This window comes from Nilaparvata lugens, chromosome 2, assembly GCF_014356525.2.
Source record: "Nilaparvata lugens isolate BPH chromosome 2, ASM1435652v1, whole genome shotgun sequence".
NCBI classification, from domain to species: domain Eukaryota; kingdom Metazoa; phylum Arthropoda; class Insecta; order Hemiptera; family Delphacidae; genus Nilaparvata; species Nilaparvata lugens.
Window position 1 is genome coordinate 800,135 of NC_052505.1, and position 26,390 is coordinate 826,524.

The window sequence follows — 26,390 nt, forward strand, 5'->3', positions numbered from 1 at the left end:
GCTTTCGATACTGATATCGGTGGTATCGGTATCAGTATCAAATGATTCAATACTTACTGGTATTGATATGCAAGTTGGAGTATCGAAACAGTATCGAATGGCGAAATGGGTAAAAAAAGTAGTTCACTTCAATTAATGACATAATCATAAATAAATTTTAGAAGATTATAAGGATTAATATAGATGAAAATTATAGTACTGATTCAATAAGAAAAAAGTATTGAAGGATGATCGTTGTTATAAAGTGAAAATTATAGGCTACAAGGAACAATGAACAAGTGAGTCACAAATTACTCCGCTTCCGATACCACACAGCTATGCTAGTAGTTTCTATTTCTAGTTTTGTTTTTGTTTTGTTGAGAATTGGAAATAACATTGAGGCCCGGTTGCACAACAGCCGGTTAAATTTTAACCGTGATTAATTTCATGAAAACCAATCAGAGAAGGCGTTTTTGAAAAGACGGCTTCTCTGGTTCTTGTGGAATTAATCACGTTTAAAATTTAACTGGCTGTTGTGCAACCGGCACTGAGATTGAGAATAAGAAGTTCAAGTCCCTGAAGTTGAGAGTTAGCTTGGTAGTATAGTTTATAAATAATTTAATCAGGTTAATTTTGCTTTTTACTTTTCTAGTTGAATTTATTGTTTATAGTTTATTGTTGATTTTCATTTTGTCAATTATGTCTCCACCGACAAGTAAAGTTTGGAGTAACTTAAGAAGAAAAGATGGCAAACTAGCCATTTGCAAATTGTGTTTTCGAGAGGTTAAATACAGCGGGAACACGAGCAATCTAACAAAACACATGATGACAAATCAGAAAAATGTAAGTACCGTATATAGAAACTTGAAATTCGCTCTAAGATGATTATTCAAATCAACATTATCTCTGAATAAGTACATTGATTCGCAAAAGGTTGATCTCACTTTCATATAGGCTACAGGTTTGTTCTCAAAATATTCATTGGACAAATATATAGGAACCAGCTGAATCCTGCATGTTAAACTATCATAGGCCTAGGTTTACTGTGTGTAAAACATAGTGTTGGAACATTAGAATTAGTATAATTTTAATAAATTCTTTTTTTGCTTCTCACCAATATAGGCTATATTGAAACATAGGAAACTGTTGGATGAATTAAGTTAGTTCATTTATTAAGTAAGTTAGCTCATTTCAAGAATGATAATTTCAAATCAAGGAAGGAACTGGAGCTGGAGTAAGTTAATGAATATAAAAGTGAGAAGGAATTATTAACAATAATAAACTATATAATAATTAACTATAATAGTATACTACATGTTTAAAATACTGAGTAAACTTGAAACAAACCTATCCAGGGTAGCTACCATAGCGTCCATGTCCATAGAAAATTCACAACACAATCCCATAAACAGTTACACAATATATTAAACCTATATGTTTTGTCATTTCTCAGTTAGCCTATATTTATCATTTCTAAGGTAGGCTCCCCAAAACAAGTATGCAAATCTTTTGTTTTGGTTGTCTTAGTAATTTTGAATGGAGTAATTTAGTCTGTTAATGTTAATCCTATATTTTGAGTAGGCCTAATCTTAAAATTTTCAATTCTCATTCTTATTCTCTGTTTCATGAGTTTGGTCTAGAATATATTTTCTGGTGCAATAATAATATTGAAGGAATTACTAAGTTATGTTCTGATTCTGCAGTTTTAAATATAATTTTAATAGTTATGACTTTAACAAAGGTCTAAAGCCTTATAGCAAAAATGTATTCCAATTTTATTATTAAATAAACCAACTTTTCAAAAGTAAACTCACTGGTTTCTTTGAAGATTTCTTTTCATAGCATTGCAACATAATTTGGACTATAAATAAATAAATAAATATGATTTTATTGCCGTTAAATTCTTAGAACAATAGGCAAAGTCAAATATTGATTACAGTAAGACAAAAGATAAAATCAAATTTTACAGCAACTGTACATACAAAATTACATTACTGAGTCTTAAAATAATACAGTACCTAAGTAAACTGTAAGTCAATTGGATTTTTCAAATACAATATAATATTAAATAAAATATAAAATATAATATTAATTTGAATGTACAAAACATATTCCTTACAGCACAACTTGAGCCTTTAGAACAATATATAAATACAAATAGAAACCTCTTAACTCTAAGCAACAATTATTTCACTCTCAAAGAACTCTTCAACACTATAAAAAGGATTTATCACAAGCCAATTCAATAATCTAGTCTTAAATTTCTTTTCTGTCTCTGATATTAAATCTGTAGGTAATTTATTGCAAATTTTTATACCAAATGTATCATAACTTTTGGCTGTTTTGGATAACCTATGATAGGGAATATCAATCCTATGACAATTTCTTGTGTTAAAGCTATGAGATTGATGCCTTAATTTTAAATTGGATGAGTTTTTTTCAACATGCAACGATACAGTATATATGTAGAAATTCACTATTGTCATTATTCTAAGCTGGACGAAAAGAGGCTTACAGTGTGCTAGTCTATGAGAATCAGTTAAAACCCTGACCACCTTCTTTTGCAATAATAGAATATTTTCTGCATGACTACTATTTCCCCACAGTAGTATGCCATATGTTGCAATACTTTGAAAAAAGGCAAAATATATCAATCTCAAATAATTATCTGGAACATGATTTTTCAGTTGTCTGATCAGATAAATCACTCTTGAAAGTTTGTTGCATCCACACAATCTAAGCCACCTCTAAGGGTGAAGTGCATAGTCAATGCTTTATTCTCGTTGAGCATGAAGCCGTTAGCCCTAAACCATGTCGCTGCTTGCATCAGAGTGGTATCAGTTAGATTTTTAAGATTTTGAAGGTCAGTACATTTATTGATAAATGTTGTGTCATCAGCATACAGTATTGAACGGCAATTTAGAACAGCAGGAGGGTCATTTATCATAAGAATAAAAAGCAATGGCCCGAGAACTGATCCCTGTGGGACACCGAATTTTAAACATGCTACATCTGATCTCTTATCTCCAATACACACCACTTGTCTACGTCCCACAAGATAAGTTTTAAATAAGCTAAGATCTGCTCCACAAACGCCATAAAATTTCAATTTAACCAGTAAGAGAGAGTGCACAACACAATCAAAAGCTTTGCTCAGGTCACAAAAGGTCACCTGAGCATACTCTTTATTTTCAAAAGGGCTCAGAATATTCTTGACAAGAGCATCCATGGCTCCAGTAGTTGACCTACCCTTAACAAATCCATTCTGAGCATTACTTATAATATTGTGCTCTTGAAGATATTCATGTAACTGCCTATGCATTATGGTCTCAAGGAATTTTGAAAAACATGGCACCAATGAGATGGGACGATAGCTACCTGGAATATCTTTAGGCCCCTTCTTATAGACAGGTACAATTCTGGAAACGTTTAGCACTTCAGGAAAAACTCCATCTCTCAGGCATCTATTTATACAATATGTGAATGGATTTATAATATTATGAATAATTTTCTTCAATAGATTACTTGAAAAGCCGTAAATATCAACAATGGATGAAGCTTTGAAACTAAGTACTATATCAAGCACTTCACGTGTGGAGACTTTGTGAAATGAGAATTTGGGCTTATCCTGGTTAAGAGGGAAATTGAAGTTTTGCTCCAATAAATTAATTGCCGTTAAATTGGGCCAGTCAATCTTATCATGAACATCCATCACTGCATCCAAGAAAAACTTATTCATTTCATTGGGTGTGAATGGAATTGGATCTTTTCAAGCCTCTTCCTGCGGCTATAAAAATAAAATAAAATTTTATTATTTTCCATGCGGCTTTGCACTTATTACTAGTAGACTCAATTTTAGAAATGTTATATGTTTTCTTAGCTCTATTAATTAACTGCTTATATGATCTAATATCTAAATATGCCTTCCCAGCTTCATCAGTATTATCTCTCCTTGAAATATCTAAATATAACAATACTGTGTTTTTCATTTTTGCTAATTGCAGTGTGTACCATTTTTTTAGTTTTGTTTTTCTTGTTTTCTTTGCGCCTTGATGATTATTCACAACTATATTTCTTTCAGGAATGAACATATTAAAATAATAATGTATTATATTGAAAAATCTATTAAATATCTGTTCAGAGTTCAAAGAATGAGTTTCATGCACAAATGTGTTCCAGTCTACATTGGAGAGTGAATTCTTAAATAAGTCGAGATTTTTATCTGTCATTGGCTTAGTTACTACTGTCTTCCTAGTCTTTCTACCGTCCGTATTGGAACAAATATATTTGAGTCAACCCAAACACAATCATGGTCTGAAAAGGAAATGCCAGAACATCACATGCAACACTGTCAATCCTGATATATGTAAAGATATTATCCAAACATGCAGAACCTCTGGTAGCCTTATTATTATGGCAGGCCAAATTGAACTGCCTTAGTAAATTCTTAAATTCATGTACAGTTGCTTTGTCCTGAACAATATCAAAATTGGAGTTAAGATCACCTCCAAATACAATACTATAGTTTCTTCATCTAGGTCTACTAAAGAAATTCAATACATTCTCAAGCCCTTTCTAAAAAAACACTAGAATCGCCCAAGGGTGATCTATATAAATAGAGACTAGAGCTAATTTCAGTTTATCTAAAGATATATCAGTAACTTCAAATTTTTTTCACAATTGAAACAACTCAGATCTAAACAATTGCTATCTGGTACTAGCTCCGGCCTAACATAGATTGAAACTCCTCCATGACTGTAATTTTCTCTACAATAACTATTAACCAGAACATAGTCATCTAGTTTATGAAAAGGAATATTGTCCATCTTACACCAGTGCTCGCTCAAGCAGAGAGCATGAAAATCATTATCATTCCCAAACTCATTCAAAACTACATGCTTTCTATTAATTCCTTGTATATTCAGGAAGCACACTCTGAATTTTGAATTTCCTCTGGAATCGTCAATAAATTTATCTGAATTGACCCCCTCAATCCCATCACAATTACTATTGCTGTAACAATCGATATCAGTATTTTCATTGAGAGAATTTACAATGTTTCGCTCAGGAACATACCTGACATAGGAATGTCTAAAAAAAATTTTTCATCAAGTGATTGTTGGTTGTCTGACAACTGCGACAAGATTGAGGAATTCATCTCAGAAAGGAGAATTTGAGAGGGATACTGGGTCACAGGATTTTGAAATTCTATGAGAGAGGATGGCTGCTGGAACTGAATGGGAGTAACAGGATTAGGTGTGACTCTACGGGTTGGCTCTACAGGTGATTCAGGGCCAACAATACTAACCTCATTCTCATGAGGTTATACTAACCTCATATAGTTGACTAGATTCTAATAGCTTAGTGATCATCTAAAAGGTTGTATTAATTAACACATTACACAGATAATACATCCTGAGTGAAACAGTAATGGATTTGATTTTTCAATGTGTCTTTTTTCATTACAGGTCAATAAAAAATCTACACCTACAAAAGAAACAGCTGCAAGACCAGATCCAGTTGAGCCTGTACCCTCATGTTCTAGAGTAGACCCAACAACAAAATTGGAAAACAAGGAGCCTGATCTAACATCACCAATCACTGAAGCTTTCAATAAGGCCAGTGCATATGCTGTTGGAGGATTTCGTCATGCCAAAGTCACAAACGCCATTCTTTATTTTATATGTAAAGATAACAGACCTTTTGCAGTGACTGAGGGAGAGGGGTTCAGGAGACTTATGCATGAATTGATCCCAACATTTAAGATTCCTTTGGTCAAGTATTTTAAACAGCAACTTATCATGAAGTATGAAGCTATCTCATCAAAAATGACAAGTAGGCTAGGAAAAGCTGAACATATTTGCCTTTCTTCTGATGTATGGACAGAGACAATGGCAGAAAAGTCATATTTAGGTATAACATCACACTTTTCAAAGGGCACTTGTATTGTTTCAGTTGATTTGTCATGTAAAGAATTGGACTCAAAGCATACAGCCGATTATCTAAGCAAAGAAATAGGGAAATCTTGGCAGACTTTGATATTAATAAGGAGAAGATTATTAGTATTGTAACTGATAATGGAGCTAATATTGTAGCAGCAGCCCAAATACTACTTCCTAACAAGCAGATCCCTTGCTTTGCTCACACATTGAACTTGGTAACAAACGCAGCCTTATCTTTGCCTTGTATCAACAATACAATTTCTAAAATTCGAGAAGTTGTCAAGTACATCAAAAATAGTGTAAATAATTCTGATAGACTCAGAAAGATTCAGTTGGACAGCAACATTCCAGAGGGTCAAGTGAAAAAAGTAGTTCTTGATGTCAAGACCCGCTGGAATTCAACTTTCCATATGATTCAAAGATTTCTTGAGCTCTTACCCATTTTAAGTCAGATACTGATAACAGACAACAATAGCCCCGATATGCCTTCAGCAACAGAAGTAAATGATTTCGTCACCTTGAAAAAATCCTTGAGCCATTTGAATTTGCTACCAGGGAGATATCTGGTGAGAAATATGTGACTATTTCAAAAATCATCCCAATGGCGAATTGCCTCACAAAACATCTTAAAGGCTTTGAAGCTCAAACTGAAGCCATGAAAACCCTAAAAAAATGTTTTGAGGCTGAACTGTTTAAACGGTTTGGGGTTTCAGAGCAGCACTCAAAATTAGCTCTAAGCACTCTTCTGGACCCTAGATTTAGAAATATTCACTTCCAGAGCCCAGCTGCTTGTGGGAATGCTATTTCAAAGTTGAGAGCTGCTTGTTCTTTGAACAAGTCCTCTTCTTCTGGTACTGATAACAGACAACAATAGCCCCGATATGCCTTCAGCAACAGAAGTAAATGAAATTCGTCACCTTGAAAAACTCCTTGAGCCATTTGAATTTGCTACCAGGTAGATATCTGGTGAAAAAAATGTGACTATTTCTTTAGATTTCTGGCAAGCCCACAAGGAGCTGGCTCATGGAAAGAATAGAAAAGGGCCATCAACTGACCACTCAGAGTTAACACTCTATTTATCAAATCCAGTAAGCCCCTTAAAATCAAACCCACTTGAAATGTGGGAAGATATGAAGACAGTTTTTCCCTCACTCTATAAACAAGCAAGGAAGTATCTTGTTCTGATGGCGACTTCTGTTCCGAGTGAAAGGCTGTTTTCAAAAACAGGGTTCATAATGAACCAGCAAAAGAACCACCTTTTGCCCAAGTACTTGGACAAACTTGTATTTTTGAGTAGCCTCAATGAAAGGGAATGGTTTGAGTGATGCTTCCCTACTAATTTAGTTATTTCTATTGTTAGTTAGGCTTTCTATTGTTAGTTTTCATTGTTTTTGATTCCATGATTTTGTATATATTTTTTACCATGCTTTTTTGTGATTTTTATAATTAAAATGTTGGTTAGTTTTTCATTATTTTTGATTCCATAATTTTTTATATATTTTTACAACGCTTTTTTGTGCTTTTTATAATTAAAATGTGTGTGTTTTGAAATAGTTAGTTGGTTATTAGAAACCTGGAAATACCGATACCTGAATTCACCATCTTTTAATTTGTGAGCAGTTTTTTGGTGTGGTTAAAGTTTCCTAGCTTTGAATTTATGCTGTTTAGTTGTTCAGTGACATCGTAGCTTCTTAAGTATACCAAACATATTTCATATTTGCCCAGTGTAGCAGTTACCCGACATTATGACATCACTAATAACAAAAGTACATAACTGACTCAAGCTCAGTCAATATTGGTTTAAAAATTATCAATTTGATCTACTATTAAGACCACATTTATAATTCTTGAACAAATATTCCTACAATTTGAAATCAAATTGATAATTTTTGAACCAATATTGACCGAGCTTGAGTCATTTACCCATCTTTAGGGACATTCCAGTTCTGATACTACCATTCTTTCGATACTTGGTATTGAAAGGAGGATATCAATATTAGTAAAGTATCAAAAGAAACGTATTGATACCCTTATTGACCAAGCTGGAGTCATTTTCCCATCTTGCCAGAGGGTCTTCTTTGTTTCGACAGACTATTGAGACTATACTTGATAGATTGCAGTTTTGCAGTTATTAGATAAGTATTTTAGTTGGTAATTCTGATACTTAATGCTCACTCGATGCTTGTGGTATCAGTATCAATACTTTTCTTTCAATACTCGTGGTATCAATACTTTTCTTTTGATACTTTACTAATATCAATACCCTCCTTTCGATACTGATTCGATACCAAGTATTGAAAGAATGGCGGTATCAGAACGTCCCTAACGATCGCAAGTGTGTTTGTCACCCACATTATAACCCGACATGACGTACCAGGTCAACTTCTTAGTGATCAAGGCCGCAACTTCCTTTCCCAACCGTTCACCGAGGTGTGTAAACTATTAAGAGTTAAGAAGTTGAGGACGACAGCATACCATCCCGAAGGAAATGGTAGATTGGATCACCTGCATAGGACACTGAATGAATCAATTGCACATTATGTACAGAGGGATGGAGTTGACTGGGATAAATGGCTACCGTATGTATTAGCCGCCTATAGATCTATCCCTCATGCATCGACTGGATACTCCCCTTATTATCTGCTAAACGGAAGAGAGATGATATTTCCAGGGACCTGTGTGATCTCAAGGGAAGTCCAGGAGACGGCCGTGGGCGACCATCTAATCAAACTGTGGAATAAATTGTCACAAGCGTACAGAACAACCCATGAAAAATCCGTGCAATCTGCTGAAAAAAGATCTAAGATAATCAATAGAGGGAGAAAGCTGAGAGAATTTGCAGTGGGAGAATCAGTCTATCTATATGACCCTGCTGTCAAACCGGGAGAGGCGACCAAATTCCACCTACCCTGGAATGGACCATTTATCATTGTTAAAAAGTTATTGATAGTGAACTATGCATTACAACTACCAGATGGGAGACAAGTAGTAGTGCAAGTAAATAGGCTGAAAGCTAGTAACAAAGAGAAACAAAGTACCAGTGACTCAGAAGCAGAGAAGGAAGACAAGAACGATATAATGGACAATAACGAAGACACAAACAAAACAGATGAAGAAGAACCTTATCAACAGCCAGATAGCAAAGAAGATGAATATGTGGAGGAACCACGAAATCGCGTTGACAACAATGATGAGATGGGACCAGAAGAAGGAAACGTGTAAGTGATGGAGCCCTCTTCACCGTACAACGTTTTTGATGAAGATTCACAGGACCTCACTTTTGAACCAACCGAAAGTATAAACCTGGAACAGAGATAACCGTATCCTCTGCGATCGAGAGCACGCACAATCACCTAGTATAAGAAATGAGGAGAACATGACCCGAGCATTTCATAAAACTGCATTCAAAATTAGGGTAGGCAAACAATATTTGGAAAATGAGAGAAAGTTATGACCCGAGCATGTCATAAAACTGTGTTCAAAATTAGGGTAGGCAAACAATATTTGGAAAATGAGAGAAAGTTATGACCTGAGCATGTCATAAAACTGCGTTCAAAATTAGGGTAGGCAAACGATATTTGGAAATTGAGAGAAAGTTATGACCCGAGCATGTCATAGAACTGTGTTCAAAATTAGGGTAAGCGAGTGATATTTGGAAAATGAGAGAAAGTTATGACCAGAGCATGTCAGAAAACTGCATTCGAAAATTAGTGTAGAAAAGCGGTATTTAAGGAAAGAGTGTTGAATGAATTCGTATGGGAAAATTTAATGAACGTAACATATTTGATGTAACAATTGAATGGAGTATAATTATGTGATAATAATTGAAGTAGAACTGAATAGGAAAGGAATTTCGAGTACAAGGCTATTGTATCAAGATAGAAAAAGAAGGACCATGAATAATATCAAATTTCATAATATTATTATCGAGAATGAGTGTGATAGATCAATACACTATTCAGGAGCGAAATGGAATAAGGGAAAGAAGACGAACAGCTGCCTATTGTTATAAGATGTCAAGGCATAAACAATGGCTTGCTAATCGCTTTGAAACGAGATGGTAGTAGATCCGACAACAGACTATTAAGGAATTAGTTTGTAAGGGTCAGATTTTGTCCCTTACAAGGATTTTACGTTTTGATGGATATATTTTTTTTCTCTCTTCTCCTTTTTGTACATAGTTTTGAGACGAGTTGAATAAAGGCTTTTATTGAAAAGGGGCTTATTCATTACCTGCCTGACAAGTGTTCCGAGTAGATGGTTCAAGATAAGACAGGAGTCGAGAGCTATAAGGAGTGATTGTTGCCAGTTGGTTTTTCGGTTTGTCATGAAGGATCATGTACTTTTCTATTTTGGGAAATGACTTCATTTTGTCGACCATGTGGAAGGGTTTAAAGTCCACAATTTGGTTTACTATAAAAGGGCTCGACCCGGACAGCTCTTTCTCTCTTTCTGCTTCAAACTGTGTGACCAGTACAACCAGACTCTGGAAACCAGGTAAGTGGCTAGTATAAGAGTGCTGTTTTAGGATTCTCGATTCTATTAGAACCCTTGTTTTATTTATTTGTTATATTCTTGTATTTATAGGTTATAACATTTGTTTATTTATTTGAAGGTTTACTAGTTATTGAAGCCCATAAGTAGAGGGTGGTTGAATTACAACATATTCTTTTTTTGTTCAGCTTATAATTGAATTTATACATTCAATTATTTCGAACTATTCCGTATTAGCATTTCGAGTTTAAAGAGGCACATTGTTTGATTCAAATAATCACTCCAGTTTCCTGGCTCTGCTAGGAATTGTGATTTATTTCAAGTTTCACTTATTGGGTGAATATTGATTCCTGATTTATTTCAACGTTTCATTAATTGGGTGAATATTGATTCCTGATTTATTTCAACGTTTCACTTATTGGGTGAATATTGATTCCTGATTTATTTCAACGTTTCACTTATTGGGTGAATATTGATTCCTGATTTATTTCAACGTTTCACTTATTGGGTGAATATTGATTCATGATTTATTTCAACGTTTCACTTATTGGGTGAATATTGATTCCTGATTTATTTCAACGTTTCACTTATTAAGTGAATACTGAATTGTGATTTATTTCAAGTTTCACTTATTGGGTGAATATTGATTCCTGATTTATTTCAACATTTCACTTATTGGGTGAATATTGGTTCCTGATTTATTTCAACGTTTTCACTTATTAAGTGAATACTGAATTGTGGTTTATTTCAAGTTTCACTTATTGGGTGAATATTGATTTCTGATTTATTTCAAGTTTCACTTATAAGGTGAATATTGATTGTCATTTATTTTAACGTTTCACTTATTATGTGAATATTGAATTGTGATTTAGTTCGTTGACTTTAAATTAGTTTGATGTTTTGTTTATAAAGTGAAACAACATTTGCTAGTGAATATTTGATTGAGTGTTTCATTCTTTTTGATTTGATAAATTGATGGTATTAGTGTAACATCGTTTAAGTGGGTTTCATGTTGAGTTATAGAATGGGTCCCCATTTATAGTTTGGCAAATCCATTTGGTCCTAACTGTGATTACAGTTTGATTAATTGCCAACATCTGAGTATTAATTGTATCTCGTCATTTGTAGCTCAACTACATTTTCGTTTTTACACAGGGTTTGGGAGATTTATTTATTTATTTGAGATCTTAAGTAGTTTTGTGATCAACTGACTTGATCTGAGTTTTGTTTGAATTCATTGACATTGAATTGAAGCTTTCTTGTACTTTTAGTTACAGTTTGCAAACATATTATTTTATACCTTGCTTTGATTGTTATAGACACTTGCCCACTGAATTGTTCTTTTACATCCTCTCCTTCACTTGTTTAATTGTAGTCTAATAGACCCCTCCCATTCGAATTTATCCTTGCCTTGCACCACCACTTCCCTCTTGTTTCAGTTGTGGATGAATAGACCGCTCCCATTCGAGGACTTCCTTTCCTCTTGATTGGTTTTGGACGAATAGACCACTCCCATTCGAGGCCTCCTTTTCCTCTCGTTTCAGTTGTGGTTGGATAGACCGCTCCCACTCGAGGTCTCCCTTCCCTCTCGTTTCGGTTGTGGACGAATAGACCGCTCTCGCTTGAGGTCTCCTCTTTCTCTTGTTTCGGTTGTGGACGAATAGACCACTCCCGCTCGAGATCTCCTCTTCCTCTCGTTTCGGTTGTGGACGAGTAGACCACTCCCATTCGAGGTCTCCTTTTCCTCTAATTTCGGTTGTGGACAAATAGACTGCTCCCGTTCGAGGCTTCCTTTTCCTCTCGTTTCGGTTGTGGATGAATAGACTGCTCCCACTCGAGGTTTCCTTTTCCTCTCGTTTCAGTTGTGGACGAATAGACCACTCCCATTCGAAGCTTCCTTTCCCTCTCGTTTTGGTTGTGGACAAATAGACCGCTCCTATTCGAGGCTTCCTTTCCCTCTCGTTTCGGTTGTGGACGAATAGACCACTCCCATTCAAAGCTTCCTTTTCCTCTCGTTTCGGTTGTGGATGAATAGACTGCTCCCACTCGAGGTTTCCTTTTTCTCTCGTTTTGGTTGTGGATGGATAGACCGCTCCCACTCGAGGTTTCCTTTTCCTCTCGTTTTGATTGTGGACTAATAGACCACTCCCATTCGAGGCTTCCTTTCCCTCTCGTTTCAGTTGTGGATGAATAGACCGCTCCCATTCAAGGCTTCCTTTCCCTCTCGTTTCGGTTGTGGACGAATAGACCACTCCCATTCAAAGCTTCCTTTTCCTCTCGTTTCGGTTGTTGACGAATAGACCACTCCCACTGGAAGTTTCCTTTTCCTCTCGTTTCGGTTGTGGACGAATAGACCGCTCCCACTCGAGGTTTCCTTTTCCTCTCATTTTGGTTGTGGACTAATAGACCTCTCCCATTCGAGGCTTCCTTTCCCTCTCGTTTCGGTTGTGGATGAATAGATCGCTCCCATTCAAGGCTTCCTTTTCCTCTCATTTCGGTTGTGGACGAATAGACCGCTCCCATTCAAGGCTTCCTTTTCCTCTCATTTCGGTTGTGGACGAATAGACAGCTCCCGTTTGAGGCTTTCTTTTCCCTCTCGTTTCGGTTGTGGACGAATAGACCACTCCCATTCGAGGCTTCCTTTCCCTCTCATTTCGGTTGTGGACGAATAGACCGCTCCCATTCGAGGCTTCCTTTCCCTCTCGTTTTGGTTGTGGACGAATAGACCACTCCCATTTGAGGCTTCCTTTTCCTCTCGTTTCGGTTGTTGACGAATAGACCACTCCCACTGGAAGTTTCCTTTTCCTCTCGTTTCGGTTGTGGACGAATAGACCGCTCCCACTCGAGGTTTCCTTTTCCTCTCATTTTGGTTGTGGACTAATAGACCGCTCCCATTCGAGGCTTCCTTTCCCTCTCGTTTCGGTTGTGGACGAATAGATCGCTCCCATTCAAGGCTTCCTTTTCCTCTCATTTCGGTTGTGGACGAATAGACCGCTCCCATTCAAGGCTTCCTTTTCCTCTCATTTCGGTTGTGGTCGAATAGACAGCTCCCGTTTGAGGCTTTCTTTTCCCTCTCGTTTCGGTTGTGGACGAATAGACCACTCCCATTCAAGGCTTCCTTTTTACATCAGTGCAAATACACTGTTACCAACACAGACCTAAATTGGTCCATTTATGATTACTTCTTTTTATTCAGTTCAAGTCAGTGGTATTTATTGATTAGAGTTGAGTCCCATTCTTGATAAGCATATTGTCATTATCTTAGTCTGCTGGTTGTTGAAAAGCCGCTCCCAATTCCTGCTTTACTGATTCCCCAAATAAGATCCCATTTCTCAAAATAGCCACATTTCTGTGGCCGGAGTTTGACAATGATGAGAACTTCGACCAAGAACTAGTTTTGTTCCTTTGGTCCCCAAATAAGAGCTGAGTCAAACCCATACACACATACACAGACACATATTACTCATCAGATCAATTAGTTCCATAGACCCCTGGAGTGTACCCCAACATTCTGAACTATCCGGCACTGGTTAGAACAGGTTGACCTGTCACAAGCTGTGCTAACCAATCAACCACGAATAATCGAATAGTTACACAAGGGAAATTCCACCCTTACAAGTTTACAAAAAAAAAAAAAAACTATTTACGATTAGTATGAAGAGGAGCGAATATTGATAAGATGATGACATTATTATGACGTTGATGAATACTAGACAATTATAGATTAGAACTGCTACGTTATTTTGTTAATTTATATGTGATTATGAAGAAGGTGTGATAAAGAGATGAGTGATAGATAGAGTTGCTGACTCATATGCTGCTTACGAAAATTAATGCTATTATCGATTGCTGATGACTTTTGTGTACAATTTTTTGTAATGACGAATTATTGCAATGTACACTTAATTGTGATTCATTAATTATGATTCCGATGAGAATATGATTTCGATGAATTATTGATTTATGTTGCACTTGATGAGTAATTCGATAACGAGTGCTCATAGTTAATTGTTGTTTTGATTGATAACGATTGATTATATGATTATGAAAAATTAACTATTGTATTATGTTATGATGATTTCGTGATTATTGTAGTTCAATGTGTTAGGAAGAATTGTTTTAGATTACGTGACTATGATGGATAAGAATTAATTCCATACATTGATACAGAGATGCAATAATTGATTGTAATTTTAGAATTGAGATTAGATTGATGAGGATTGATGGTTTAGTTATTGTTAAAATGTTACCTTGTATTTCGTGTTGAGAATAATTGCAACTGTATAATATTGAATTGTCTTTGAATTTTTTGGGATAGTTTATGAATATTTTCAATGGAAATATTACGAATTTTATTGTATCTGATTCGAGAACGTTATAATTGCTGTTGCGGTAAGGGATGACCAGTTGGTTAGTGGAAACCATAAGGGGGAAGGGCTATCGTTGAATTGAGTAGGCGGTAGTACTCAAACTGAGCCCTGGTTGAACTTCCCTGGAATAGGCCCATGTTCTAGAAGAGAAGAAGAAACGTTCCAATTTATTTCAGTAAGGATTTAGTAGTGAAAGAATTTTAGTAATAAATCACACAGGTAAACGAACGACAGCCGTGAGAAAAATATTGGAGAAAAATTAATTTCTGCGATTGGAAGCTTACACAATTTAGCGGCGACAGTTGTAACTATAACAATGGTGTCCAATGTTTACATTGTAGGTCAACGGTTCTACCTTGGGACAGCCTTGTTGAATCAGCGTTCCTAGGCCAACAATGAACATTGAGTCACCGTTGTTCAGAGAAATTGTTGACTTCAATTGGCACTTGAAATTAAAACGGTTTTTTTCAATGGAAATATTACGAATTTTATTGTATCTGATTTGAGAACGTTATAATTGCTGTTGCGGTAAGGGATGACCAGTTGGTTAGTGGAAACCATAAGGGGGAAGGGCTATCGTTGAATTGAGTAGGCGGTAGTACTCAAACCGAGCCCTGGTTGAACTTCCCTGGAATAGGCCCATGTTCTAGAAGAGAAGAAGAAACGTTCCAATTTATTTCAGTAAGGATTTAGTAGTGAAAGAATTTTAGTAATAAATCACACAGGTAAACGAACGACAGCCGTGAGAAAAATATTGGAGAAAAATTAATTTCTGCGATTGGAAGCTTACACAATTTAGCGGCGACAGTTGTAACTATAACAATGGTGTCCAATGTTTACATTGTAGGTCAACGGTTCTACCTTGGGACAGCCTTGTTGAATCAGCGTTCCTAGGCCAACAATGAACATTGAGTCACCGTTGTTCAGAGAAATTGTTGACTTCAATTGGCACTTGAAATTAAAACCGTTTTCTAATTGGAATTGATCGAAATTGAATGAATGGGTAACGAAATTGTCAACCCATAAAAATTAATGGAGGTGTGGTGGAATAAGGACAACTCTGACAGAATAGAACATCGAAAATAATTGGTTACAGGTGTGATGTCCATCTCTCCACACTAAGCTAACAAGGAGGGAGTATGGTTCGAAAGTATGGGAGAGGCGCTTATTACCGGAGAGAAGTGGACCATCGTCATCGAAATCAATCTCACTGAAACTTGACAAGAAGTAGCCGAACTTCAGGGACGAACAGAGGATACAGCGTTCCTGCTAGCACAAGCGGCCGAGAAACTCCCTGCTCTAGGAGTTCAACATAAAGTACTTCAACGATAATATCAATGGAAAATGAATTAAAAGATATTGTACAAACGTTAACTGATCTGTACTATGGACGGAGCCGTAGAGGATAATAAACTGGGGGTGGGGGGGAAGATCCTTCATATTTTATTTGGAGTAGCCAAAAGTGAGGACTTAGAGAAGGTACAACACAGCGAAGAGTTGACAAAATTGAAAACTGCCAGTTTAATACATATTGAAGAACACTTGACCATTGTTACTAGAGAGCTCAGTCGGAAAACGGAACGTAATCATCAAGAGTTAGGAGGGTTTCACAAGAAATCTATGGTAACCTAACTGTTCTCATGAATCAATTTTTGACAACTAATAAGAAAACTATTGAAGTAGAGAACTTACTACATGACTGTATATATGGATACTTCTACTGCATTAGAAGAATTAGAACTTGCTACTTTTAAGGCCCTAATAGATTTAAGAAAAATTTTACAATGTCTAAATGATGCTGCTAGCGGCAAATTGAGTATGAATTTATTATCGCCTTTAGAATTAAGAAATATATTGTTAAAGGTTCAGTCAAGTTTACCTAGTGGCTTAGAATTAGTTTTTGGAACAGACATTTCTCAAATGATGGCGTTTTACCAGTTGATAAAGACTTGTGCGGTAACCAGTGGTGAAGTGATTAAACTATTGTTGACTGTACCCCTCTCTTCAATTGACGCAGATTTGATTTGATTGTTCAGTCAAGGACTTCCACACTAATGTGAGTGTGCGTTACCAACTTCGACTCTACAGTTCTATTTGTCAGCAAGGACAGAGACCGTTATTCCACACTGAGTGAATCAATGCTTGAACAGTGTAACCGAGTGGGCTCGCTCACCCTTTGTCCAGAATTTTCACCACTCTATGCCAGACACCACCCGTCCTGTCTGAGCCTCTTGTTCCTGGGAGAGATCACGCTCGCCTGTCAGCACTGCACACGTCTTGTGCTGACTAAGGATCATCCTGATGTCTGGCTATGGCGTCGGAGCGATAACAGCTGGATATATAGCCTGTCAACGGAGAAACGATTCGTCTCTCAATGCAAGACGGGCGGGCAGATGACTGTGGACGAGTTACACCTTCATTGCACTGGAGCGATGCGAGCGATAAAGGGGTGCACACTCAGCCACCCATCCTATCAGATTCCTACTCCAACCAGCCTTGGTGGTCGAACCGAGGTGTGACTGAGGCCAGTAGCCATCGACATTCCAGCGGCCCTGTCATTGGCTGAGGGTCGATTCTCGGCTTCCCAGATTCGCCAGCAGCTGGCGAGACGTCTGCAAGAAGGTCGTGCTTGGCCTGGAACGAGCGGAGTGGAAGAGGTAACGGTCAACCCCTTTATGGACTCCCTACAAGAGTTGGAGGTGGAGGAGTCTTCTGACCAGCTGGTTCCCTGCTGGTACTACGTTATTGCAGCAGTAACTATGGTAATGGCACTGTCCGGCTGCGCGATGGCCTGGAGGATGCTGACCAGTCAGACTGCACCCACCCCCAGCGGCGAGGAGGCGGCCGCACCTCTGCCCCAGGTGACCACCACCCAACAAGTGAGTTCTAGTGATAGTGCCATAAACAAAGCCAAAGTTCCAAATTTGTCAATGACAGATAGAGTGCGGTTAGGAGTGTGGAAGGGGATGTCCACCCTTCCTCGAAGGGGGGTGCAATGTAATGGGTAGAATTATTGAGAGGAGGTGAATAAATTTAATTTTTATTTCTCATGATACACCAATCTGAAATCATTGAACTTTGGACTCGATGGCGTGATCGGACTGAATTTTCTAATGTTTCATTTTTTCTAGACGCAAGGGTATTTCAATTTTCTCTAGTGTGAGAAATAGATTATTGCGTTTCAGAATATAAGAATTGTGCACAGTTCAGCATATTCTTCTGCCTCGTGCAGAAAAAATGCAATCTGGTGACAGTTTTCCACGAGGAACTATCTCTTTCTCCATCCAATTTTGAGCTCTCACTCTTTCTCCGTGAAAAAGGTGAAAAGGTGAGTTTCCCATGAGTTTAAGGCTAGGGTAATGTCCATGGACAGCCCTCGAGTCAGTCAGCGATGGACTCCTGAGCGAACGGTTACTCTCGGACGCGAGACGCACTGCGGTGAAATGAGTTTTATTTGTTATATTTTGTTAAATTTATTTTGTGATTCGAACGATAAAGATAAGTCCAGATGATTTGTTATATTTGTTGAAATTATTCGAGTGTTACAAACGATAAAATTTGTGTGTTTAGTTGATCTCGAATTAATTCGTTGTATTAAGTTGAACAAATTCGTGAGATGTGAATGATAAAATTTGTCTCCTGTTTTTGTGTTATATTATTATGTTGAAATTATTCGAGTGATACAGACAATAAGGATTGGTTCCAGTTTTTCGTTATAGGCTAATTTGTTGAACTTATTCCTGAAGTATGAACGATAAAGTTCACCTGTAGTTTTCTGATATATTCTGTGGAACATATTCCTGTGATTATTTCCGTGAGAACAATAACTTAATTCGTGGGAACAACGTATTCATGTGACGCTAACCCGAATCCAGAAGCCAAGATGCGGTTTTGGACCCTAATGAAAGTGACCCTCGGAATTATTATCACGGGTGAGTGAATTTATTCTGGCCACTCTAATTGATTTAAAATTTGACCGAACCTTCCCTTTGAAATTGTCGAAATTTACTTCTATCTTAGTCTATTTGGCAGCTGGAGTAAGAGATAGGTTGTACTGTGCTATTATCATTTAGTATTAGTTAATTGATCAAGTTGATAATTATTACTCTGAATGTTATTTAATTGAAATGTTAGTGTTTTATTTGAATTTGAATTGGATGAGAGTGGCGAAGAATTTTATATTCCAACGTTGACAATTGGATATTCTCGCCTACTATTGAGGAACATTATAATCAATTTGTCCATTTTATTCAATTGTACCATTAACGAGAAGACAGTTATAATTTTGTTAACAATTAACCTGACGACAATTGCATATTTTCACAATGTAGAGAGTAGTTAAATGTGTTTACCTATGTTTATTTTTTAAGCCATGTCTAAGGCATTAATTGGTGTAGTATTAGAATTTGAATTAATGAGAGTTGAGAAGAAATTTATGTTCCAACGTTAATAACTAATTGGACATTCTCACGAACTATTGAGGGATACATAATATCGATTTATCCAATTTATTCTGTAAATTGAATCTATTTCGTTTCAACAGTCGTTGTTTCTCCAGTTGCCCTGTTCTCACTTAGTTAAGGCATGTTAAATATATAAGAGGGAGAGTCGAACAGTTCTGCTGTGGTCTGCGTCTCCTGGAGGAGTTTGTGCCTCTGTTCCCATTGGGGTTGAGATTTCAACCCACTTAAGCTCAGAGGGCCTCTTTCAGGGTCGTATAGCAGGACTGGGCCGACCTCCTAACTAGGTTTAAGTTTATGTCCGAACTGGTTGGGCCCGCTACCATATCTACCCGCCAGTTCGGTTACACATGAACAAATTATCCACATTACAGAAACACCTTATCAGAGCTGCATTATACAGGCAAGATTGTACCCTAGTAGACTTCTTTTTCAATAATTCCAGGTGCTTACAGTGAGGCAAACATATGTTAAAAGAATCATATAATCATTTATAATAACAGTGATACATTCAACTAAAGCTGGCCACTGACGAGCGTTCCAACAAGCCAAATGGCACGGTAGCGTGCCATTGGAACGACGTGAATGGTGGATCGCGCTCGTATTTTGGTGGAGCGACGAGGCTCGAGGAATTCCAACCGGTTGAAAATCCATCGCGCCACGCCAAACCTACGTCACTCCAACTCCTCTGAATGGAGAATCTCGATGGCATGCTGAACGACGGAACGACCGTGAATGTGGAAACCTGGGGTTGTCCCGTCTCAGTGCGTGTCAGACCATTGACTTGGAAGGATAGATTGCTGTTTTGCTCTTGTTTTGATTGTTGTTTTTTTTGTGTTGTTGTGGTCATGAGTTCGAACCGGGATTTTGTAATCTCTGTGATCGAGATGTACAGGGATAACCTGTTTGTGGAAAATAACAGACCCTGGTTACCATGACAAGGTAAAAGGAACGCTGCTCTGGAGATGATCCTTGAATTTTTTAAAACTGTTGATCCACAGCTACAAAAGATGTAGTACTAAGAAGCTCAACTCGATGAGAGGCTCATCGGTGATATCGCTGTGATGAACTTCAGCTCTTCATAGTTCATCCCGGTGGCCAAGAAACGTAGAGTTGCAGCCAACTCTCATGGGGAGTAATGCACTGTCTCATGACTGTATCTTTCTTTGTAATCATCGGTGTTACCAAACGAAGTAAATGGTTGTAGGTATCTTCATCCATACGCAAATAATTCTTCCAGTCCGTAGGTTTGACACTAAGATCTTGAATAAATTCAGATGCGTGTGATTCCGCCTATTCGAAAATAAACGTTTCACCCATTTCCGTTGGGTTTTTTTCTTTTACGTACAAAACCACACAGCTGTTGAAATCAGGAGAAGTTCCTCGTCCATACTTGATCACAAACCATCAACACTGAAGTGATGGAATGGAGTGCTCGTGAATTGACCCACAAAATATTACGGATTTGGATCGTTCCAGCTGAGAGTGACATCGCGCCGCGCCACGCCGTTTGGAATGCTCGTCAGTGGCCAGCTTAAGGAATAATCCATATAATTTGCGTCCCTCCAATCCATTACTTTGATACTGACTTTACCAGCTAAGTGTCTGTAGACGTCAGTTGAATATCATTGTTACTTGTTTATAAATAAAGTCCCAACTGATTTCATTATAATAGAATTAAAAAATCCATAATGAATCTTATACTGGATTGGATTAGGATAAATGTTTATTTTGAATTTTTATATGCATATGTAGTGTTTCATTCTAATGTTATAAATTAAAAAAAATATTATTGTCATGGCTTCCTTGAATTGGTCTTTTTACTTTCCTTACCATAGGTAAGGAAAGTATTGCTTTCGAAAAAAATTAAGGTACCACAATTTCTATACGTTTCAAGGACCCCTGAGTCCAAAAAAGTGGTTTTTGGGTATTGGTCTGTATGTGTGTGTATGAGCGAGTGTATGTGCGTCTGTGTACACGATATCTCATCTACCAATCAATGGAATAACTAGAAATTCGGAACTTAAGGTCCTTACACTATAAGGATCCGACACGAACAATTTCGATCAAATTCAATTGAAGATGGCGGCTAAATTGGCGAAAATGTTGTCAAAAACAGGGGTTTTTGCGATTTTCTCGAAAACGGCTCCAACGATTTTGATCAAATTTATACCAAAAATAGTCATTAATGAGCTCTATCAACTGCCACAAGTCCCATATCAGTAAAAATTTCAGGAGCTCTGCCCCATTTATGCAAAGTTTGATTTTAGATTCCCAATATCAGGCTTCAGATACAGTTTAAACAAAAAATTCCAAATGATAAAGATTGAGCATGACAATCTCTACAATTAATGTCCAGTAACATTTTCACCCAATATTTAAAATAAGCTCGAAATTCGAGAAAATGTTATTATTTCAATTGCAAACTGTTGGCAACTGTTGATTCTATTAAATCATTCACTATGAAGAGATAGCAGACTTCGTGTGTCTGCAGCGCTATTGTCCTGTCACCAGCTGGCTGAGATCTTAGAAAATTAGACATGAGATGCGCGGGAACACTAGCGTCAGTTGATCAATTTTCATAACGGCAAGGAAAGTTGTGTGAGTGCACCACACCAGATTTTTGAGTTTTGTCACTTGCTTGTGATTTTGTTACTTTTGTCTTATCGTTTGTAAGTATTGAGATGTTTCCATTGAGATGTGACATGGTTTCCATAATTTTATTTATTCTAGTGGTTTGAATAAGCTCTTTTTCTTTCTATTGACATGTTTACTGTACCTAGTTGTTCGAACTCACTGCCGGCGCACAAGTTTTCTTTGCCGGTAGTGCCATTTTGTAAGTTAGAATATTTATTTTATCAATCTGTATTATTTTATGGCAAATAAATGATTTTGACTTGTATTAAATAACACTAAAGTAACCATATTTCATAGAAATTTGAATGAAATGGATCAGAATAGCCTTACATTTGATTTCAAAGTGCAATAGATGAATGTTCTCTTTTGTATAAGCAAATAATACACATTACAGGGGAATTTGGACAAACATTAAATTTAATATACTAGTGTACTAGATGATAGTAGAAAATGTAGTAGAACAAGAGCATTATTATGTACAAGAGTAGACCACTAGTATGTACATTAGTAGGGAACTCACACTTTGACGCTCCGCTCGTAGACGCTCCAAAAAACAAACCAGCTTGTTCCAAAGTTTGACGCTCATTAGCTCAAAGTTAGATCATTACTTAACATGATATTGTTCACGACGCTCCTTGACGCCACGCCACGCTCTGCTTTCAGTGTGGTTGTACTCTGAGAAAGGAGAGAGTTTCAGTGTTGTGAGATGACAACCGTGGTGTATGTGGAGGACACCCAACACCGCGAGGAGCCCAGCCGTCCCCAACCACCCGCCGGCACACACCACACTATGAGCAGCATCCCCCACTCCGCCCCTCCACAGACGACAGCCCAGGGCGACCCTGGCAATTTAAATATAGGAGTGAAGAGGTGTGAGCCGATACTTACTCAGAACCTCAAAAATGTTGTTTGAAGCCTTTGACAATGTATGGACGACATTTGTGTGTACACACATGTTCAACACACTTGTCCAGTTATTGGTGACCACCTTACTAGGAAACACAGTAAAATGAATTTGAATGAGCACACGTAAAGTCACAAATTTTCAGCTAGTAGTTGTTTCTCCTTTATGATGTGTTCTTATATGTTTTTTCAAAGTACCAGATTGAATACATTTATAGTCACAATACTCGCAGCTGAAAGGTGTTTCTCCTATATGTGTTCTTACATGTTTTTTCAAACTATTTGATCGAGCACATTTATAGTCACATAACTCACAACTGAAAGGTGTTTCTCCTGTATGTGTTCTGATATGTTCCTTTAAAATATTTGATCGAGCACATTTATAGTCACAATACTTGCAGCTGAAAGGTGTTTCTCCTGTATGTGTTCTGATATGTTCCTTCAAATTACTAGATGTAGCACATTTATAGTCACAATACTTGCAGCTGAAAGGTGTTTCTCCTGTATGTGTTCTGATATGTTTCTTCAAAGTACCAGATTGAGCACATTTATAGTCACAATACTTGCAGCTGAAAGGTCTTTCTCCTGTATGGGTATTGATATGTTTCTTCAAATTACTTGATTGAGCACATTTATAGGCACAATACTCGCAAACGAAAGGTGTTTCTCCTGTATGTGTTCTGATATGTTCCTTCAAAGTACCAGATTTGTTACATTTATAGTCGCAATACTCACAACTGAAAGGCTTTTCCTCAGTGTGTTTTCTCATATGTCTCTTCCAAATAGTGATCGATGGAGTTTTATGGCTGCAGTCAGCACAGCTGTAGAGCTTGATCTTTTTGCCAGCCACAGATGGCTCTGTGCACTCTTCCACTGGAGAAATTGAATGTGCATTCAGTCCACCCACTTCTGTTGCATTGGCAGTTTCAGATGTGCTGCAGTTTGAAGGCCACATCTCCGGTTCACTCTCCACTGAACATCCTTCTGCCTCTTGCTCAACTGCAAACACCAATAATACAACTTGTAAATGATTGAAGCAGAATAAAGACAATAAAGTAATGATAAAATCTAGTGTAAAACACTCACACAACTTTCCTTGCCTCACCTCAATCATACCTCATTATTTACCATTTTATACAATAGTTTATACAAACCAAGAGTTTTTCAGCCGATTGTAGAAATAGTATATACATAAAACAAATTATAGTGTTAAATATTGGGTTAGATTATGAACAATCAGAGAAATAATAATAACAAATGAATTATGCCAAGAGCTATTTTTTTATTGAATATTGATCCATGATTGCTAGTCCAGACCATGATTTTCTCTCAATTGACATACATATAGGTTGAATTGTCTGAAAATTATTGGTTATGTATATGGCTGCCTATCTTTTTTGTTTCAAAACATGAAATACTGTTAAATAAATAGGAAATTTCACCTGTGTTTTGACACAAACTGTAAGAAATGTGCATCAAAATTAAAACTATAAACTGACATGAAATTGTGAGCTCTAGTTTGATGAGTGGGGTATACACTAATGTAAATAGCAACGTTCACAACCATTACACTGGAAATTCTGAATTCTTAGAGTTAACCATGCAATTATGCAAATACATTGAACTGCTTCAAGGAGTTTGGTATAAGAGCTTATAATAAGCTTCCTGAACATTTAAAGAGCTAGATGTGAATAATTTTAAGAGAGCCATAAAAACTATTTTAATACAAATATGTCCATATAGGAAAGAGGAGTTTCTAATTTGAGGGTATTTTGTGCTGTTTGTATGCTTGTATTTTGAATTTTTATTTCTTTGAATGTAAATACTTTGTATTTATCATGTGTATTTTATGACGATGCTATGCATTTTGTACAAATGTTTTCCGCAATAAAGAAATCTTGAATCTTGAATCGACTACTCAGAAGAGCAACATGGCTATAATTGGCAAACACAGCACATTCTGGCATATCAGTTGTGCTGGAAATAGGATGATAATCGGTAGTGAACACAAGTAATCAAGTGAAGGGTTATTTATTAAATGAATAAGACGTTGATGTTGTCAATACCACTATGTATATAATATACCACAATATCTCCTCACATACAATCAAATTATTGAAGGAATGTGTATGAATGCAACTTATACCTATACTATGACAACCACATCTGATAGCCATTACCCTACATAATAATTATTCCTCATTTTCTGTTATGTTTATTATCATTGATGAATAAAAATGAATGGAATAATAACACGAATCTCACCATATTCTTCCTCTTTGATGAATATTAGATTTAGCCAGGGATTAGATAATGTTGTTGGCTGAAATCATCATCAGTTGGAGAGCATTCAGTGCTGCACTCTGGCGCTGGTTCTTGGCTGCTATCATTCTCCTGCTTAACTCTCGCCATCTGCAATATTGACATCACAAACAATGAGAAGACAATCGATTATTGTTACACTTCATGTAAAAAACACAAATATTGGTGAAGGAGCAGCAGCTACTGAATTTGACTGCTAACTTGAGTTATATCACGATAATTCCAGTTCAATGACAGTAATTGTACTGGTTCTTAATAATCATGAAATTTCAAGCTAAGGCCAGCCATTCACGTTAGGTTTGCCAAAGAGCTATAAATGTACAGATATTCGACTGTACTCTGCAGTACACCTGGACAGGCAAGAGATACTACTGTGCACTGGGTGAGTGAGGGGTAGTTGAAGTTGAAATAGCAGCCATCAAGTTCTGCTCCATAGATCTAGATAAACTGATTGCTAGTTTGGCGGGTGTAAACAGAACAGACAAGAACGCTAGTCAAACTACTTACAACTTACTGCATAACAATTAAGTATGGACTTTCTTCTGTATTCATACACTTGTAGTTCAACTTACACTTACGCAACTCAGGTCGAGAAGAGACTCGACTCTAGTCGAGAGCATGTGTTTTCAAATGGTGACACTCAGATTAGTCGATTCTAGTCTCCGCGATTTTTACCATTTGAAAAGACATGCTCTCGACTAGAGTCGAGTCTCTTGTCGACCTGATTCACGTAAGTGTGAGTTTTCCCCAGTGGGTTGGGGGAGCTTTGAGTCGAACATCGTAATCAAGAGTGTGTTGAAAACCAGAACTCCCCACAGTATCCCTGCTTGTCGTAGGAGGCGACCAAAAGGGACCCCAAGGCAACTCCAGAAGTTGTCTTGCCTTCACACCCACGGGATCTGCCCCATCAGGGCAGTTTCGGAGGGGCAAAAAGAAAAACCCAAGAGACCAGAGTTGGGTGAATCTCCAGGCACAAATGCGGGTCAAGAGGCTGAGTCGAGGACAAATCAGTCTGAAGAGACTGCCAAGCATATCACATTGGATTGCGACAAGCAACCAGGTGATAAATTAGATGTTGGTATAGGGAAAAACTCCAGGTTCTTGTAAAGGACACAGGCATTGGTTTGCCTAACTAACATACTACTTGGGAACTAAATAAGCTTCGGTTGACGTGTGGGGTTCTTTGAACCTTTGGATCCTCGAATCCGTCCCTTCAAAAACAATAAACAATAAGTGTGAGTTGAGCCTTTATGTTATTGAAAATATTGCAATATGGGCATTGA

At 37.2% G+C, this 26,390-nt stretch overlaps 2 protein-coding genes across 2 annotated transcripts; one reads left to right on the forward strand and one right to left on the reverse strand.

Annotated features, from left to right (window-relative positions):
* The first annotated feature begins 601 nt into the window (after nucleotides 1-601).
* On the forward strand, nucleotides 602-7,246 carry LOC111059093. Its single transcript, XM_039419957.1, has 4 exons — nucleotides 602-822; nucleotides 5,448-5,758; nucleotides 6,477-6,794; nucleotides 7,015-7,246. The coding sequence occupies exons 1-4, from the start codon at nucleotides 679-681 to the stop codon at nucleotides 7,244-7,246; spliced, it is 1,005 nt and encodes a 334-aa protein (XP_039275891.1). The 5' UTR covers nucleotides 602-678.
* Nucleotides 7,247-22,281: 15,035 nt separating this feature from the next.
* On the reverse strand, nucleotides 22,282-25,170 carry LOC120349940 (zinc finger protein rst2-like). Its single transcript, XM_039421515.1, has 3 exons — nucleotides 25,051-25,170; nucleotides 23,521-23,784; nucleotides 22,282-22,724 (listed from the first exon to the last, which is right to left on the reverse strand). The coding sequence occupies exons 2-3, from the start codon at nucleotides 23,738-23,740 to the stop codon at nucleotides 22,576-22,578; spliced, it is 369 nt and encodes a 122-aa protein (XP_039277449.1). The 5' UTR covers nucleotides 23,741-23,784; nucleotides 25,051-25,170; the 3' UTR covers nucleotides 22,282-22,575.
* Between the last annotated feature and the right edge of the window lie 1,220 nt (nucleotides 25,171-26,390).

Coding starts and splice junctions, on each gene's coding strand:
- LOC111059093 (XM_039419957.1), top strand. CDS start 679: ATGTCTCCACCGACAAGTAAAGTTTGGAGTAACTTAAGAAGAAAAGAT. Junction 823..5,447: donor TGATGACAAATCAGAAAAAT/GTAAGTACCGTA, acceptor TTTTCATTACAG/GTCAATAAAAAATCTACACC. Junction 5,759..6,476: donor TTTAAGATTCCTTTGGTCAA/GTATTTTAAACA, acceptor ATTTGCTACCAG/GGAGATATCTGGTGAGAAAT.
- LOC120349940 (XM_039421515.1), bottom strand. CDS start 23,740: ATGTGGCCTTCAAACTGCAGCACATCTGAAACTGCCAATGCAACAGAA. Junction 22,725..23,520: donor TGAGGAAAAGCCTTTCAGTT/GTGAGTATTGCG, acceptor TTAAATTGCCAG/GGTCGCCCTGGGCTGTCGTC.